Genomic DNA, 18,219 nt, shown 5'->3' with positions numbered 1-18,219 from the left:
CGTGAGAAGAAGGTAGAGAAAGTGAAGGACCTTCCGGGGCGTAGTCGTGCTATCATTCCGAGGTGAGGACACGGATCTTGGCGAACATGCCGCTATTCGCAGAGCGCTCTCACGAGTTCCGAAGTGGAGTTGGATATTGTGTCACAGCTGGGTATGTAGAGAAGTGAGGCGGAACTTTTTGAAGAAAGGTTCTGGGAGGGAAAGAGCAAGCCGTATCAACTGCCACCGCCAGCCAACACGAACTATGTAGGAAGGACCCAACACTATTGCCAAGATTGGAGAGTATAGCACACTGGCGATATATCAAAACCTGAACTTGAGTATTTCACTATTTTGTTAACTACAATTCACAGCCTGGAGATGCATAGTATCTCTTCGTAGACTAGAATCCATATTGAGCGTTAGCAAGGCCAACTCTTCTCTTTGAAGTCGGGTTGGCTATTACGTATTCTCGTGTAACGGTGCAAAGGGGGGGGGGATACGGGAAACTCCAGTACCGACCTCCACAGTCTCCACAATCTTATGTGAGCGATCCCAATAAGCACGGAATACATATTACGCGGCTTGAACCTTGCATTTACATATTTACAGCAAACCGCACTTATCCTCCAGCTGCTCATGAATATGCAAAAACGATTGCAACTTGGTTGACCATTGTAGTGACACAATCCATGTCTGTGTCCAAAAAAACGCCACGGATGCCAAATTCCCCTTTCCATTAGGGTATTATCAACATGACCAAGAGGTTGCTGATCAAAATCAAAGCATCCTCGGGCGCTGAAAAAAAAAACTCACATACTACTACATTTAAAGAGAAAGAAAAACACTGCCGTCAAAATTCGTGTGCTCGATATGATGCATATTATTCACCGCGACTCGACAGCCATTTCTGGGGCAGGTTTAGGCATGGGCTTGAGCTCAGACCCGGCTCCGCTTTCCGCCCTCTTGCGACCTGTTAGGGAAAAGTGGTGACTCGAGGTAGGACGCTCTTCGGTGCGGTCATTGGAGTGGTTGTTGTCGCCAAAGCGGGAGAAGATGCCGCGCTTTTTGGGCTGGGGCTTAGGCTCGTCATTCAGCCCCACATCCTCAAAGCCCTCCTCGGGTACCTGATCATGGCTTTCGCTAGGGCGGCCTTGTTGCATGGATGAGCGGGGTGTGGCGCGTGAGCGACGGGCGTCAAAAGAGCGCCGCGTGTCTATGGATCTGCGCGCGTCGAGCGATTGGCGAGGATACGTCTCGTGGACACTGTCAGTGATTGGCGAGCGCGCGGAGATGTCCTGGCTGGTATTAGAGAGGGAGTTACTGCTGCTACTAGTTATAGACGTACAAATGATCTCCGGTACGAATCAAAACTTTCGCGCGAAATGCTAAAGGGCTCATTTTCGGCAAGAAGGCTCCGGTGGTTCGATGAGGTTGTCGAGACGTTGGACTTGGTGTGCCAGAACGTTGGCTTCTCGTGGTGTGGTGAGGGCTGTCGCGCAGTGAGCCAATGTCTCTCAAGATGGAAGTCCCTGCCGTCGCAATTCATGTGCGCTGCATCAATTCGATATGCGCTCAAAGGGCTAGTCTTACCGGCAAGTACACGCCGCTATCGTTGATCTCTACACAAACTGTAAGCGCCCGATCGTCACATATGCAGTGCGCGAAACACGCCTCGCGCGCCCAGAACATGGCATGAGAGTCTCACCACTCAATTTGTATTCTGCTGGATCCTTCAGCTTCAAGGGCGTGGCTCCCGAGACAGTTGCGGTCTTGAAGTCGTTCTCCGGGGCGTTCCGTTGGGCGTCATCAGCCTGGTCAGGCGCACCAGCGCGGCGGAAAGGGTTACGGATAGGCATGGCGGTAGGGCAGTGCAGGCAGAAAAGAGCGGTACAAAGGCAGAGTGGAGTATCGTAGCAGGCTGGGAGTTTGGTGGGTGTGAATCCAAGAGGAACTGCTCGATCTAGCGACTAACATCATGACTTCCGTCGCCGAGCCAATCGGGCAGGAACCAAAGCCATTTGGGGTTTGGTGTCGGTGCAGACATGATCCGGAATTCGTGCGAGGGGCGTGGCGCCTAAAGACGTCATGGTACAGGAGTGTCGAGACAGCGACTTGCCTGAGAGGTCAGAGTCTCTCCGTCAGCATTGGAGGCTGTATGTATGTATGGCGAACACTGAGGAGACGATGAGGGGCAGATGCAGCAAAGAAGGAAGGCCTCCGGGCGGTCCCTGCATAAGACGACATGGGAATCCGTCAGGTACCGAACGACGTGAACCGAGGGCGCGTCAGCTAGCCACCAGTGCGCCCATAAAACTGCTTGTTTGCACCTCGCATGACCCGGCCCTGACTATTGTGACCAGAGCCATTGTTTGGTACTTGATGGTGGCTGCGGCGGGGGGGAGGGGCGCGAGGAGAAGACGCCCGTCTCGCAGACCAAGGAAAAGGAAACAGAAACGGAAATGCAAATGGGTGCTTCAGGGTAGTGTGGGATGACGTTATTAGACGAGACGCGTACCGCCCATTCGAAACGGGCGTGGCGTTCCTTGTTTCTCAGGCAAGTCTCCTGGCCATGTCTGTCTCCATGACCCCGCGACGAAACGTGCCTCAGCCATGGTTGCCCCCCGTCCGCAAAATGACACAGCCAGGGACACCAAATGGGAACGAGCAACACCTACCTCGGCCAGCTGAGGCAGCATCACTTTATTTTCGGAAGACGAGCAGCAGGCCCCCCCTGGGACGGTTGTAACTCGCCTCTTCCGACCGGCTGTCGATTGCAATTGACTTCCGCCGCGGTGGTGTCTTTGCCTAAGCTTCTGACACACATTGTCTTGGCCGTATTCACGTGAGAACGCTAATGGCACGTTAGGCGCAGGTTATGGAGAAAGAAAAAAAAAACTCGGTGCATGAACTATTGACTAGCTGGCATGGCTTGCACCACCAAGACGGAAGACTGCAATGGTCAGGAGGCAGGGGATTGAACATAGACGAGCAAGACGAGTGCGAGCGAAGGGCTTTTGCAGGGCCCCACAACAAATACGATGAGTGACGGCATCGCATGTCATGGTGGTATGTGCAAAGACTACATGTGGACATGCAACAGTGGATTGTTACGTTTGCACGTGGTCACTGCGTGTGGCAGGATGAAATGGCCTGCGTCTACCTATATGTGTGTACATATACATGTGTTTACTGCATTTGTGCATCACATGTGGGCGCCACGGCAACCGATAGAGGCTCTTGTGTCGATGGGCCAAGATGCGTAGCTTTGTCTAGCTTACCCAGAGACGGTTGACGCCAGGCTTTGGTTGGCGATGAGAGCAGCGACTAAAAAGGCACAAGATTCGGGATTTGTCCACGTGTGGTGTAAGAAGGGCGCGGAGCAGAGCAGTACGGGGTGGCCAAGGCGCAGGAGTACGAGAGAGTTTTGCCGATCACCAGCAAACAGAATGGCGCCAATATTACGGTGCTTACTGCACACTAATGGAGTGGGTGCATCCCACAGCTCTGCCGAGACCGGGTGGACCCTCCAAGACAGCATCACCTTGGCCACCAAGTGTGATTTTTTGGTATCCAAGGCCCTGGTGGTGTGCAATTAACCAGCCAAAGACAGGGTTGCTTGCATGCAGACTGGATGCCATGGAATCTCGATGCCTTGGGGCTGATGTACTTGGATGCAGCCCATGGAGGGTGAGTGAGTGGTATTGGAGCAGGAGTAGGAGCAGGAGCGGTCACCAACCCAGGCGAAGTAATGCCGCCCTCTTCGCAGTGCTTATTGCCTTGGTTGAATGAGGCTGTGTCGGTGTAAGAGTGAGTAGGTTTGCATGTACACATATACATATAACTATCTATATACATGTATCGATTGTGCATGCAGGTTAATCGATAGCCTAAGTAGGGGCGCGAGAGCCAAGCGGACGGAACCTGCATGGGCGGCGCGCCGGTACCATGGCTAGAACAAGACTCTCAGTCAAACAAAGGAGTAAGTAGAGTGACAGGAGATGCGGTGTGCGCTGGGTGTGGCGGTTGCACCTTCATGTCGTGCTCCATGGGCGTCCGCTATTTTGTCCTGCACCGCAGACGACAGGGACAGGCACCAGGACCCCCCGCCTTGCCCTGGGTGAGATGGGGGCTCGTGCACCCCTACCCCGGCCACGGCGCAAAACCCATCGTTGTGGTGGAGCTATTGCGGGAATTGCTGCTTGCTCTTGTTATGACAAGTGTCTCTAAACGGCCGTATGGGAGTCCGCAGTTAACAAAGACGAAACACGGCTCGACCGGGGCCTTGCGACATCAACGCGCCGGGGGATTATCGCTGCCATGGGCTGGCGGGAGGAACGCTTGGATGACGAGGCCAAATGTCATTGTGATGGTGATGGGCAGAAAACATCACGACATGTGGAGAAGTGCATCCTGCTCCTCTCCTTCGGAAGATGGATACGATGTGGACGGCGGATGGAGCACTCCCCTGCCCAGCAGCAGCCGAGAGCGCCACGTTCCTGGTGGCGTCAACGGCAGTCTAACTGGATGGCGCAGGCGTGGTGCCGCTGCCGTCGCCAACGCACTGCGCCAAAAGAGACGTCAATTGGAGATGGACGAGTGTAGTATACATAGTCGCGCAAGAGGGCGAGGCTACTGGAACGTGCGACTGCAGGTCCCGGTCCACGTACATCCAAGTGTGTACAGTACTCTACTTACTAGTAGGTAGCTGCAAGCGCGTCGCCGAGCTGGGATCTATTATTGGCGGCCATCGGGTCTGCTTTAGGGCTGCTACTGTCTCGTATGGGCTCCACACGGGTGCCAACCTGCCAGACGTTGAATGTTTCCAACCACCTCTGCGTACCGTCGCTTGCTATTTCCAGCCTGTAGTCCTGCCGTCCGCCCATGGCACGCATGCACGGCCGATGCGCCAGCCCAGCTTTGGCCAGCACCATCGACTCGTCCCCATCACACACACACCAGCACCCTCTGCCCCGATGTTTCCACCGCCGGGCCCGTGTATGTGGGCGGCGATCGACCGTGTGGCTGCCCCCTCCCCTCCCCTCCCCTCCCCCCGATATAATATTTCCTCTCCCCTCGCCCCATCACCGCCCTAGTGATTCCCGTCTTCCAAGACGTTCCACGCTCGTTTCCACCGCACCACCACATCCCCGCCCAACCACTCCTCCGCCGCTCGCTCCCCTCTTCACTCTACACTACTCGCTGTCGTCACGGGATCTGCTGGAAAAGGACCCATCGCTCGCTACCCTCCGAGCCATCTACTACACAGCACCACCCCTCAAGCCTCTTTCACCACTGCCACCCATTGTGTGTTCCTGCCATTGTCACATTGTCACACGCCTTCCCATTCTTTGGCGGCACCTTTCCTCTTTGTCCTTGGTCCTGTCGTTGTGCTTGCCGCACAAGCCCGTCCAATAACAAGCACTACTACTTACTTCTCCGGCACCTGACCTCTTCCACCCCCCCCCCCCCATCAATCATTTTTACTGGGGGTCGGAGTAGTCGCCTCACTTCCTCACTGCAAACATGGCTTTCGGGGCGTCTGATGATGGCGTCTTCTTCACCAGCTGGGCGTTGTGGCAGAAGATGACTTTTGTGAGTGACCCAAATGGCCTCTGCCAGTGAAACACTAACACACTATCCCCAGGTTCTCGCATGTGGCATCGTCTTCACCATCATCATTGGCTTCATCAAGCTTACCTTTGACAAGAGGAGGCTTCGCAAGTACAGCAAGGTCGACAAGGGCAAGAGGGCGCAGTCGCCCGAGATGCTCGAGGCGCAGCCTGTAACCCAAGTCAACGAAGATACCAAGGACGAGATCCCATTCGGCATCCGTGCTATCCAGAGCGGTATCGAGGTCGACGGTGTGTGGATCTCACGAACAAACACGCCCGTTGGCAGCAGTCGCGCTTCCATCATGAGCGAAAAGTTTCCTCGCAACATGAACAACTCGCAGCTCGAACTTCCACAGCCAGTCGCCCAGGGCTCTAGTCGCAACAGCTCGCGCGCTCCAAGCTCATTTGACCGCGCCGTCTCTGCTGAACTACTGTCCAACACCGACTCGCGCTCTTCATCGCCCGCTCGTGGACATCAGCACGACGGGCCCCGCTGCAGCAACTGCAACCACCACGTCTCTCAGTCGGCTCACTTGTCTGGTTCCTCTTCTCCATGTAGGTATTCGGCAGAGAGGTTTGTGACCAACACTAATCATCCCTCAGCTCGCGCCAGCCCTCTTGGACAGGTCGAATCCTCCTTCAAGTCGAGCAGCCGCAACAGTGATGAATCTGACTACATGGCCATTAACCAGGACGTGCGCGCATACGAGACTGCATACCTCCCTCCCAATGGCGCTCAAAGGACCATCGACCCCAAGACTGACCTCGAACTTCTCCGAAGCCACCGCCTCTCCCACGTCGCCGAGACTGGACAGCTTATGCCCCGCGTTCGCAAGCCAGGCCAGAGCGGAGAATGGGCCAGCGTCGCAGACAACCAGGTTTCCACGCTCAACGGTGTCAACTACTTCACGCCTCGGAAGTCGCCTTCTCCTCCGCTCTCCACTGGTATTCACCCATCTCAAGATATCATAGCATCTTCTTCTAGCCCTAGTCATGATGGTTACGCAGCCAACCAGGCCAGGCAAGCAATTCCTCTGACCGAATCCTACGCACCTAATGCCCCATTCTACCCCGATACCTACCAGCCGCACGGCCCAAGCCACCAATATAGCTACGACCAGGTCCCCTACCAGGTCATGACGGACCAAAATCAGGACCGCAATGAGCAAGTTCTTCGCAAAGTCAACTCTGGATTTGAGATTTTGCGGCCAGGCACCTTCAAGGAGCCTACTCCTGAGGAGCTTGAGCTCGCCGAGCGGAGTGCATCCAAGAAGCTCCAAAAGAAGCGGAGACCATCTACTGACTCGCGGAAGTCTGCCTTTACGGAGCAAGTTTGATACATTGCTGTCTCAATAGCCCTACTCTCACGTAATACCTCTGTTGTACGCGTCGCCACCACGCTGCGACGGTCATCGTACCATGCCCACTACGTGCTGGCACCATGCTGCATCAAAAATTTTACGTTGTTTTAATCATGTACCATTTTGCAAACTTGGGGATTCTGGACTACATTTGGGCACATGGCATGTATTCTTTGGAGACGCCATGCAACATTACCACTGGTTTTTTTCCTCTTTTTTTCATTTTCTCTCCTTTCCCCGCCGCAACAGGTTGCTTGGCCTTACGAATTGCGAGCGGTGTTATAGTAATCATTTACCACGTCCGTCACACACATACACATTACATGGGCGTTTTTTGTTGGAATTCAAAAAATGGTGGGGAAGCGGCGTCACCTAACGATCATCTGAACTTGCATCGAGTAACTCGGGGGATAGGTTAGTTTCTCAATCTGCATGGGGTACACAATAACGAATCCTTTTATTTTACACAAATCAAAATATGGATTTTTCATCGAAATGTTTTTTTCTATCAAGGGATTTGGCTATAATTCAATGCATTAAGACGTATTACCCTCATTATGTTCATGGCTCTCACTGCAAGAACCCCTTGACATCAAATTACCTAATCTCCCTCGGTCATTTATTTTGTGCGCACCACAGACGCAAAAACACGGTTTAAAAAGAAAGTGAAATCGAAGCCCTTTTTTTTTTCTCCTTCCGTCACGCCATGAGCATGGGGGAGCATGGGTGCGCGCTCATCGCCCAGCTTTTTTTACGTAAGGTAATTGGGTGTCGGATTTAATTTACACGTGGGCACCATGTTGTATGTACCTTTTCGGGGCAGTTTGAGACATACGCTTCTTTATACTAGACGAGTTTGAAACTATTGGTACGCAGAGACCCCCTGTGAACTTGTCTCTCTCTCTCTCTCTCTTGTTTGTGCAAATACGCGTATACGAGGGGCGTTGGATACTACACACCACATTCTAATTGCAACTATTTTTTATTTTCTCTCTCGTATGCGCGTATTATACACACGCGCAAGCGCTCGTTCATATTCTTCAAAGTTTATGACTAGAACAGTTGCAGGTTGGGAAGGAGTGCGGATGCGGATGCGGATGCGCCCGGAAGGAAGAAAGGAAGGAAGGAAGGAACAAAGGCTAAGCGTGCTGTAGTGTACCGTGGGTTAAGGGTAATACGAGGTAAGGAGTCGTGTCTGAGGCAATGAACGCGTGGCTGGCCGGAAAAAAAAAGTAAAGTAAGAAAGGAGACTTATTTTTGCTTTTTAGTGTTTCGTGTTTTTCGGGGTTGCGGAGGAAGTTTGTGTTGTTGGCTTGGTTGGCTTGAGGATGAGGAAATGCATGATGATGGCTTTCTTGCGGATGGAAAGATCGGGAGGTTTGGACATGGTTCACGTCATGTTTGATTACGTTGGCATTTGATTGGGTCAGAGTGTGAAGATCGAAGGAGGCTGGGGAAAAGGAAACGTAGAGGACATGAATAACTTCACGACCGTCTTTTCATGAACCGAATGGTAGTGTGTAGTTATGTTTTTTTTTCTTTGGTCTCGATCTCCCCTTCCACTGCCATGCTGTAGCCGAAGGAAGAACCAGTGTAAAACGGGGGTTTGTTGCCTCATCGCTTTTTTCTTTTCTTTCTTTCGTTCCTCGCGGTCGCTCCGTTCATGAGACGTAGGCAGTGTCATGACCTAAGCATAGACCGAACAAGTATAAACACATGTTCGCTTCTTGTTGTTGGCTTAAACAGTTTACCTTCTTTCTTCCGTGACGGATTGTTGCGGTTGCCGAAAGAGTGTTTGCCTTTCAGGCGTCCCACACAAAGCAATAGTTTCGTTGGTTAAATTGACTATATTTACTTTGAAACGTAGGTGCACGTATACGAATCTCTATTCACACACCATGGCCTTTTTAAAATTATAAGCTAGCAGTTTTGATTTCGCCAGCCGTCGTTTGATAATCTAATTGTGTTTTCTCCCGGCATCCCGGTGGCGGTTGCTGTTTATTCTAGTCTTTTTTTGTGTTGCGCGAATGAAGTAATTAGTCGGAATATGCGGTTCTAGAAACAGACGGAAAACAAGTGAATAGTAGATGTGCGAGAATTATCCTGCTAGATTTGTCCCTTTTCCCATGTACAAAGCTATATTCAAATTGTACATTCTTTCGATTTAAATCTTTCAAATTTCCTTCACCAACGTACGTGCAGTTCATGTTTGATTGACAAATTAGCTATGTATCTCCTAATACGAGATTGGTGATTACCGGAAATGAAGGCACGTCCCCATCTCGGATCACGTGTACGTACCAAGATACTCATCACGCTAGACGGTAGATTGCACACCTTATCCGCACCCTGAACCCTTCTCAGCTTTCGAATGTCTCGGAAATTTACATGGGCTCTCCTTGTTCCTCTACAGACTTTGCGGGGCTTGGGAAAAGACAAAGCGCACATACACGCATGCGTGTAGAGCTGCACAAGTGCATCATGTCAGCTTCCTCAACACATGCCTCTTCAACAATTCGTTGTCGCTATGCACGCCTGCCGCGCTTTGCTAGCCGAAAACTACGAGTGGTATACTACGACTTGTTTTTTCTTTTATCTCTGCTCGGCGGAAGCTCCGAAAACTGACATTGGGAAGCCGCCACTGTGTAGCCTTGATTCTGGCATCTAAATGGCGCTATAGTCCCCGACTACGCTAGGAGATAGGGTACGCATCTAGCGCTCCTACCGCCGTCATTAATGATTGGCTCTGTGTTGCTTTTGAGATCTCGTGCACTAGAGCCACCAGCGTCTCTGACCACTCACATGCACGACCAGCATGTCTTACGCATTATACTAATTGAGACTGTTGATTCAGCCATGCTGATCTTCAAGCTTGTTGTCTGATGTGATCGGCGTTTGCTGTTACTGTGTGTGTAGTTAATGGGTCGTCAAAGTTTGCTGGGTCATGTAAAGCAGAGGCCAATCCGGCGCATATGCATGCGCGTGATAGGGACTCAACGCTGCTAAGGATTTCATTGGTAGAGATAACGCATGTCGCTAGTACGTGCCGTGTGACAGACATGCGAGGCTTGCTTGCTGCAACGACCGTCGGCAGGTAGCCTGCACTGGAGCCTCATGTCGCATTGCTGTCTTAGCTCAACAGAATCGGAATGAAGGAGAGGAAAATATACGAGCAGAGAGTTAAAAATCTTGGAAGCTAACCATAACGCCCCTGCGCCATCTAAAAACACCATGGAGGTAATGGTCCTGCAGGTTTGCCAAGCCAGGACCAAAACACCGATGGGCATGTGAATTTGTATCCTCATTAATCGGTTCTGCTTTGTCGGCTTTGCCGAATCAGGTGACACGTATTGACCTTGAACTCCGGGTAACCAAAGACTCGTTGGTTAGGAAGACTACATCATATTTTCGGGAGCCGTTGGAGGATAACTCAGGTTGGACGCTTGGGGTAAACCGCTAGATCATCTTTAGTCTTCGTTTTTGGACATGTCACATGGGAAGGGACCCATCCATACCTTGCAGTTGTTTGATTCATGCTCTCATCCGCCCCACCATTAAGATCCCACCAGTTGCTTTGCCAGTTTCGCGCAACAAACTCATTTTCTAGTGCCCTGAACAATCCAAGGGATTGAAAGTCACCTTCAGCATTCGCAGAATACCCAGGCATGTTAAAGGCCGACATGTCGAAGTCGGGTAACTCGGTAGCTACCAGATTTTGAACGGTATCGAAGCTTGTTGGTTGGTAATTGAGTACTGGAGTAGTGGTATACTCCGCGTTGCTTGTCGCTGTCGGAACCATCTCTTTGCGCCTCTCTTCCTGCAACGTCCGCGATACTCTATTCAGTGCATCGACGGTTTTGACAAATGGTACCAAGTTTCGTCGCTGTGTGGACGCCTCGTTCATAGCTATGCCAATACTCTCAAGTGTCTGCATGTCACTCTCGCAGTCATCGGGGTTGTACGTAGCAAGTATTTGTTCGTAAAGGGTGAAAACTACACAGAAGGGGTATAATGTGATGAAACTGGAAAAAGATCAGCAACTTCAACGAGTACAAAGAATTCGAGCAGTAAAGAACTCAATATTGTTGGACTTACTGATTGGTGATGCTCTTGGATTTTGAATTCACGGTGGGGTCAGTATGGAAGTCGAGGATGATATTGGACACTTTCCGAGCCGCTCGAACAGCAAATGGACTCGGCTTAACTGCTGTGGCGGAATTTCCCCGTACAGCTGCTTGAACTAGCCTCTGTATCCCAATAATGTAGGTGTAAATGTTCACTAGACTTTTATTAGCGTCCGTCGCTAATGAGCAATCAGCCTTGCCACATACTGATATGATCAGCAAGCATACAGCGGTGGTCAATACGAGTGTCCTCCGCATTCATGAGCTGTTCAAGCTTCCACTCAGCCATGAGGCTTTCAAGCTGTGTGCAGCATTCGTCGGCCTTCTTGAAAAGGTCATCTCCCTGGCCATTCGATGCATGTGTGTCGACATAGCCAATAAACTCTTCAGCCAAGAGCGTGTACCGTACCCACGCAACGCAGATTGTAACACGAATAGCCGACGGATGCATATTGTCGCCACGAAAAATCATTGGCGGCCGAATCTTATTGGGCACCCATCTCAAGACCTTTGGTTTCCCGAAGAACAAGTGAAACGCGATATCAGAACACAAAGTATGCCAATAAATATATCGATAGCCGTCTCGTTTGTCTTCATCGGTGAACGTTTTTGCTGGTGCACTGTCGATTTGGTCTATGCCCTGGGACATGAGATGCTGGCATACTTTGCAATGAAATTTCCAGGCAAGTGGATAGTCATGCATGGTGATGCACGTCCAAGTGATAAGGGCGGCTGTGGACCCGTCCAAATCACTCTTGGTTTGCGACTCAAGCCATGCCGGTACACTTTCGAGGACTTTCATGTATGCTTTCATCGTTACCTCAGCTCCCGGACCTTCAGTATCCTGCAACCCATAATACAGTGCATTATAACTTGATCAGAGCACACGAAGTTAACACCGGATTGACAAAGGGCATACATGCTGAGATACTTACTACAGAACGCGCATTCCAGGGTCGACGTTGACATAGGGAGAGTCGATGACATCTGGAAGCGAGCGTAAAACACTGAGGTTGACCATGGAACCCAGAGAGACATCCGGCACAACCATTGAATGCGCTACATGGACGAAGGTATCTATGCATGCTCGGCATTCTGCAGGCGAGAGATCAAAATCGACATGGTGAGCTTGAGTACGCACTCTCAGTCTTCCAAGATCTTCAAGAGCATCGTTGAGCGACGACATGGCATTATTTATGCTTGGCCCTGGGGTGTTGACCGGGGTAGCTTGATTTTGGAAGCTCCGGCGCGTGTCAGTAGCAAGTCGATAAATCTGTCACCGTTAGCCACGGTGGTAGTTGATGTGTTATGGTTGGAGTCTATTACCCATGATTCCTGACTATCTGCCACAGTCAAGGGGGCTTCGGGAGACGACAAAGGTGGTGTTCTTTGTATTACTTCCCGTTGCGGTGTTGGGAGAGAGCCAGGCGACGAATCCGGTTCACCCGAGGTACTGACATGCTTCTCAAGCTGTTCGAGTCGCTGACTCAAGTATTCCATAGCATTTTTGTGCTGTGCAATGCGAAGTCTTTTGCGGCGCTCGACATATTGACACTCCTCTGCAGCAGTCACACACTGACGACATACAGGATCTGCTCTGTCGCATTTTATTTTCTTGCGCTTGCAGCGAAGACACTTTGCTAAGGCGTCAGTGAAGAATTGCAACTTGTAGTCGCAGCCCATGTACACGTACGGCAAGTTTCATCGTCATCGCTTACTAGTGGCCGTTACCGCAGATATTCTGCCGGGTTTCGGACGTGGGAGTCGAACTCTATGCGTGTGTATCTATCTTCCGACAACCCTGGGTTTTCTTCGGGTTCGGAATGGGCGTAGATGCGAGGGTGATGGGGTGGACAATGGGGTGTCAGCCTAGTTGGGCAATGGTCGCAAATTCGGACACCGCAATGTCCGAATGCCCGAATGCCCGAATGACAACTACCCGCCAGGGGTCCTAGCCTCTTGGAACCACTACCGTTGCATGTCTGACGCTGACCATCTGACCCACTTACTAGTAGAGAGATCACAGAAGACCGAGATGATGCAGGTGCCAATTCTATCTCAGGCAGCCATAGTGGGCCGTTCTTGGCATCATGGACTTTCGGATTTTGTTGCGACGACCAAAGCCAAGGGCAGGGCATATGTTCCCGTTACCAGGACACCAGCTGTACGCTCGTATATATATCGCCATTTAGATGTTCATGTCAATAGAAAGAGCCATCGAGACAGCTATACGAACAATTGCTTCACACCTTTGCTCAGCGCCGACCGCGTTGTGATTCTTCACCAAACATGCCGATCGGACCGGGCTTCATAGAAGCAAAAACCATCACCGAAGACGAAAACACACTGACTAGTGAGCATCATGCTGCCGATACTCACGTTGAGACAGAACGTGACCGCGAAGTTCATGAACTCGTCCGCAAATTCACCTCACAAGCAGAGCAACACGGTGCGACGGGATCACCGTTGTCTGATGATGTTCCTCCACAGCTAGATCCCAAGAGCGAACAGTTTCGTGCGAAGGACTGGGCCCAAGCGTTCTACAATTTGCGCTACAGCAGCGAAGATACGATTCCTCGTGTTGCAGGGGTTGCCTTTCGAAATCTCAATGTATGGGGCATGGGATCCCCTACAGACTTTCAGTCTACAGTCGGTAATATGATACTCAAGTTGCCTTCGCTTTTTGGAAAAGGCGCGAAGAAGATTGAGATTTTGCGCGACCTTGATGGATTGCTACTACCTGGAGAACAACTATGTGTTCTCGGCCCACCAGGGTAGGTTGAAGCTTATGTTTTTCATTAGAGACCACAGCTAACACATTCCAGATCCGGATGTTCTACATTACTCAAGACTATCGCGGGTGAGACTCATGGTTTCCAGGTTAGCCCTGAGTCACACCTTAACTATCAGGGCATTCCAGCCAAAGAGATGAACACTTCTTTTCGAGGAGAGGCCATCTACACGGCAGAGGTTGACGCCCACTTTCCTCAGCTCAGTGTTGGTGACACACTCTATTTCGCTGCTCTTGCCCGTGCCCCGCGTCAGATTCCTGGTGGCGTCAGTAGGGAACGCTACGCTGAGCATCTCCGCGATGTAAGTCCGTTTACTAAAGAGATAGATAGCCCCCTACTAAATCTTTCAAGGTTGTGATGGCTATGTATGGTGTCTCGCATACAGCCAACACACGCGTTGGTAACGACTTTGTGCGAGGTGTTAGTGGTGGCGAACGCAAGAGAGTAACGATCGCAGAAGCTTCTCTCAGTTTTGCGCCTCTGCAGCTGTGGGATAACTCTACACGTGGATTGGATTCTGCGAACGCAGTAGAGTTCTGTAAGACGCTCAGAACACAATGTGACGTCTTTAACACATCTACTTGTGTTGCCATCTATCAAGCTCCACAAGCTGCTTATGAGGCATATATTCCCGCTTGACCATCGCTAGAACACGACTGACTGTTTATAGCTCTTTGAGAAGGTGACAGTTCTCTATGAGGGTCGCCAGATCTACTTTGGCCCAGCAAGCGAAGCGCGTGCCTATTTTGAGCGCCTTGGCTTCGAATGTCCTACATCACAGACTACCCCGGATTTTCTGACTTCGATGACATCTCCTTCTGAGCGCCGTATCAGAAAAGGCTTAGAAAACAAGACGCCCCGCACGTCAGATGACTTTGCGCAATGCTGGAAGACGAGTCCCGAAAGACAGCAGCTGTTGAGGGCGATCGAAGACTTTGACAAAAGTTACCCACTCCAAGGCGAACAGCGCAATCTCTTCGCGTTATCGAGGACGAAGGAGAAGTCTAGCAAGCAGCGTCAGAACTCTCCATATACACTTTCCTACTGGGGGCAGGTTCGCCTCTGTATGTGGAGAGATGTGCAACGAATCAAGAACGACCCGAGTGTCTCATTGACAATGCTCGCTGTAAACTTTACCGAAGCAATTATCATCTCTAGTATCTTTTTCAACTTACCCGAAAACACTGCGTCGTTCTTCAAACGAGGAGGAGTCATATTCATGGTCGTAAGTCCACCTCTCTTCTGATGGATGGATGAAGAGGTTTACTCACTGTTCTAGATCATACTTAACGCTTTCGGCAGCATGTTAGAGATTATGAATCTCTATGCCAAACGAACAATCATTGAGAAGGTAAGCTATGTTATTCTACTTATCCATGAGCACTGGGAGTTGACAATTTCCTCAGCACAACCGTTATGCACTATATCATCCCAGCGCCGAAGCACTAGCTTCAATGATCGTGGACATTCCGTATAAAGTTTTAAACTGCATTTTCGTCAACACCACACTCTATTTCATGGCCAACCTCCGTCGAGATGCTGGCTCATTCTTCTTCTTCCTTCTCGTTGGGTTCACTACCGGTCTGTCCATGAGCATGTTCTTCCGACTGCTTGCTTCGATGACCAAGACTCTCGCACAGGCCTTCGCACCGAGTTCCCTTATCCTTTTGATGCTGGTTCTCTACAGCGGCTTTCCCCTACCCGTTCCTTATATGAAGTCATGGATAGGTTGGGTGCGACACATCAACCCTGTATCGTATGGATTTTCGAGCGTGATGAGCAATGAGTTCAACGGTCGATCGTTTGGCTGTTCGTCATTCATTCCATCCGGACTATCCTACGAAAACGCTACACTGGAGCAGCGAGCATGCGCCGTCCAAGGTTCACGACCTGGTGAGGGATTTGTCAGTGGTACCGCATACGTCGAGACTGCATTCCAATACAAATTCAGCGAGCGGTGGCGAAACTATGGCATACTTGTGGCCATAACTTTCGCACTGTTCGTCATCCACCTGGTTATGAGCGAACTGGTTGCTTCCGAGCGCTCCAAGGGCGAGGTTCTGGTATTCCGTCGATCCAAGATGAAGAAGATGGCCAAGCGTCAGAACACGGACGAAGAGGCGGGCGGTGCAACTGCCCATGAAGGCGAGAAGCTTAGCCGCAGCAACAGCTCTAATCGGGAAGTGCAGGAGCAGGTCTCAATCTTCCACTGGGAAAAGGTTACCTATGAAGTGCAGATCAAGGGCGAAACGCGCAAGATTCTTGATGATGTCGACGGATACATCAAGCCTGGCACTCTCACAGCTCTCATGGTATGTATATCTTCACAGAAGGTCAGGATCTAGCTAACAACTACTTAGGGCGTATCTGGTGCAGGCAAGACTACATTACTTGACGTGCTGGCCAGCCGAACTACCATGGGTGTCATCGGTGGTGATATCTTCGTAGACGGCCGACGACGAGACGAGTCCTTTCAACGACAAACTGGCTACTGCATGCAACAAGATATTCATCTGGATACATCGACTGTACGAGAAGCTCTAGAGTTTTCTGCTCTACTGAGACAGCCGCCGGAATATGGTCGTGAAGAGAGATTGGCATATGTCGATCACGTCATCCAGCTCTTGGATATGGAACAGTATGCAGATGCCGTTGTTGGTATTCCAGGATCAGGCCTCAATGTAGAGCGTAAGTACAACAGCTCTTTGTATTTTCATCACCGAGATATATACTGACTGCATCAGAACGCAAACGTCTAACCATTGGAGTTGAGCTCGCCGCCCGTCCGAAGCTACTCCTCTTCCTTGATGAGCCTACATCTGGTCTTGATTCCCAGACATCATGGTCCATCTGTGATCTCATGGAGAAACTGACTAGAGACGGCCAAGCAATTCTGTGCACTGTACACCAGCCATCATCCCTTCTCTTTCAACGATTCGATCGCCTCCTCTTACTCGCCAAAGGTGGACGTACAGTGTACTTTGGCGACATTGGGCGCGACTCCAATATACTCCTCGACTATTTCTACCGCAACGGCGCACCGGCATGTCCTCCTGGCACGAATCCAGCCGAGTACATGCTCGAAGCAATTGGTGCAGCGCCCGGAGCCAAAACCGAGATTGACTGGCCTACGGTCTGGAAGAGCAGTTCAGAATTCGAGCAAGTCCAAATGGAGCTGGAAAAGTTACGCCAACTAGTCAACCAACCCTCCGCTGTTATGGACGCCGCAAAAGGCAGCCACCAAGCCTTCGCCGCATCCTTCGCCGACCAATTTCGCGCCGTCGCTCTCCGCTGTGCCCAACAATACTGGCGAACCCCCTCCTACATGTACTCCAAAGCCATTTTAACTATCGGTTGCTCCCTCATGATCGGCTTCTCCTTCATCGACGGCACAAACACAATGCAAGGCCTGCAAAACCAAATGTTTGGCGTCTTCATCTTCCTCTTCGTCGTCATCCAGCTCATCTACCAAATCCTGCCCATGTGGATCTTGCAGCGCACCCTCTACGAAGCCCGCGAGCGTCAGTCCAAAACGTACGCCTGGCAGGCCTTTGTGCTGTCCAACATCGCCATCGAAATGTTCTGGAACGCTATCATGGCGATTGCTTGCTACTTCGCGTGGTACTATCCCGCGGGCTTGTATCGCAACGCGCAAGCCACGGATTCCGTCAACATCCGCGGTTTCCACACGCTCCTCATCATCATTGCCGTCTTCGTCTTCGCAAGCACCCTCGCACACCTACTCATTGCTGGGTCCCCCAGCGAAGAAATCGCAGGAGCGTACGCGACGTTGCTCACGATTATGATGTACGCTTTCTGCGGCATTCTGGCTTCTAAGGATGATCTCCCGGGATTCTGGATGTTCATGTATCGTGTTAATCCGTTTACGTATCTTGTATCGAGCTTTTTGTCTACGACGCTCGGACAGGCTCCCGCGCATTGTGCGGAGAATGAGTTTCAGAATTTCTTTGCGCCAGAGGGACAGACGTGTGGGGAGTACATGGCGGAGTATATCAGTATGGCTGGAGGGTACCTAAGGGATGCGAATGCGACGGAATGTGGGTACTGTCAGTTGGATAGTACGGACCAGTTCTTGAGCAGGGTGCATGTGAATTGGGATACGAGGTGGAGGGACTTTGGGCTCTTGTGGGTGTACGTTGTGTTTAACATTGGGGCGGCGGTGTTGTTGTATTGGGTATTCCGTGTGCCTAAGGGGAAGAAGAGGCAGTAGATTTCTTCGTTCCTTCCGTTCTTTAGAGTTTAGACCTTAGACTAGTAATACTGTAATGTGTAATTCATCAGATATCAAAAAAATGATCTTGTTGTATTTACTTGGCATCTAGTCAAT

At 50.9% G+C, this 18,219-nt stretch overlaps 4 protein-coding genes across 4 annotated transcripts; 2 read left to right on the top strand and 2 right to left on the bottom strand.

Annotated features, from left to right (window-relative positions):
• Window positions 1-433: 433 nt before the first annotated feature.
• On the bottom strand, window positions 434-2,330 carry COCSADRAFT_39077 (uncharacterized protein). The gene is made up of 4 exons (XM_007704375.1): window positions 1,688-2,330; window positions 1,573-1,601; window positions 1,328-1,471; window positions 434-1,277 (listed from the first exon to the last, which is right to left on the bottom strand). Exons 1-4 carry the CDS (start codon window positions 1,836-1,838, stop codon window positions 867-869), a joined length of 735 nt encoding a protein of 244 aa, XP_007702565.1. The 5' UTR covers window positions 1,839-2,330; the 3' UTR covers window positions 434-866.
• Window positions 2,331-5,505: 3,175 nt separating this feature from the next.
• On the top strand, window positions 5,506-6,931 carry COCSADRAFT_96360 (uncharacterized protein; the record flags this gene model as incomplete). The annotated part of the gene is made up of 2 exons (XM_007704532.1): window positions 5,506-5,574; window positions 5,627-6,931. 2 exons carry the CDS (start codon window positions 5,506-5,508, stop codon window positions 6,929-6,931), a joined length of 1,374 nt encoding a protein of 457 aa, XP_007702722.1.
• A 3,019-nt stretch (window positions 6,932-9,950) lies between these two features.
• On the bottom strand, window positions 9,951-12,909 carry COCSADRAFT_147963 (uncharacterized protein). The gene is made up of 7 exons (XM_007704531.1): window positions 12,773-12,909; window positions 12,406-12,714; window positions 12,015-12,352; window positions 11,287-11,951; window positions 11,051-11,234; window positions 10,471-10,977; window positions 9,951-10,411 (listed from the first exon to the last, which is right to left on the bottom strand). Exons 1-7 carry the CDS (start codon window positions 12,788-12,790, stop codon window positions 10,351-10,353), a joined length of 2,082 nt encoding a protein of 693 aa, XP_007702721.1. The 5' UTR covers window positions 12,791-12,909; the 3' UTR covers window positions 9,951-10,350.
• Window positions 12,910-13,246: 337 nt separating this feature from the next.
• COCSADRAFT_183394 (uncharacterized protein) lies at window positions 13,247-18,156 on the top strand. The gene is made up of 8 exons (XM_007704530.1): window positions 13,247-13,853; window positions 13,905-14,172; window positions 14,223-14,492; window positions 14,542-15,096; window positions 15,151-15,222; window positions 15,278-16,183; window positions 16,232-16,559; window positions 16,616-18,156. The coding sequence occupies exons 1-8, from the start codon at window positions 13,369-13,371 to the stop codon at window positions 18,100-18,102; spliced, it is 4,371 nt and encodes a 1,456-aa protein (XP_007702720.1). The 5' UTR covers window positions 13,247-13,368; the 3' UTR covers window positions 18,103-18,156.
• The last annotated feature ends 63 nt before the right edge of the window (window positions 18,157-18,219 follow it).

This window comes from Bipolaris sorokiniana (genome assembly GCF_000338995.1).
Source record: "Bipolaris sorokiniana ND90Pr unplaced genomic scaffold COCSAscaffold_12, whole genome shotgun sequence".
NCBI lineage: Eukaryota > Fungi > Ascomycota > Dothideomycetes > Pleosporales > Pleosporaceae > Bipolaris > Bipolaris sorokiniana.
This window is presented reverse-complemented; position numbering and strand designations above follow the sequence as displayed.

Coding starts and splice junctions, on each gene's coding strand:
- COCSADRAFT_39077 (XM_007704375.1), bottom strand. CDS start 1,838: ATGCCTATCCGTAACCCTTTCCGCCGCGCTGGTGCGCCTGACCAGGCT. Junction 1,472..1,572: donor ATAGCGGCGTGTACTTGCCG/GTAAGACTAGCC, acceptor ACTGCGCGACAG/CCCTCACCACACCACGAGAA. Junction 1,278..1,327: donor ATTCGTACCGGAGATCATTT/GTACGTCTATAA, acceptor AATACCAGCCAG/GACATCTCCGCGCGCTCGCC.
- COCSADRAFT_147963 (XM_007704531.1), bottom strand. Junction 12,353..12,405: donor CAGATAGTCAGGAATCATGG/GTAATAGACTCC, acceptor TAACGGTGACAG/ATTTATCGACTTGCTACTGA. Junction 11,235..11,286: donor TATGCTTGCTGATCATATCA/GTATGTGGCAAG, acceptor ATAAAAGTCTAG/TGAACATTTACACCTACATT.
- COCSADRAFT_183394 (XM_007704530.1), top strand. CDS start 13,369: ATGCCGATCGGACCGGGCTTCATAGAAGCAAAAACCATCACCGAAGAC. Junction 16,184..16,231: donor GCACTCTCACAGCTCTCATG/GTATGTATATCT, acceptor ACAACTACTTAG/GGCGTATCTGGTGCAGGCAA. Junction 16,560..16,615: donor ATCAGGCCTCAATGTAGAGC/GTAAGTACAACA, acceptor TGACTGCATCAG/AACGCAAACGTCTAACCATT.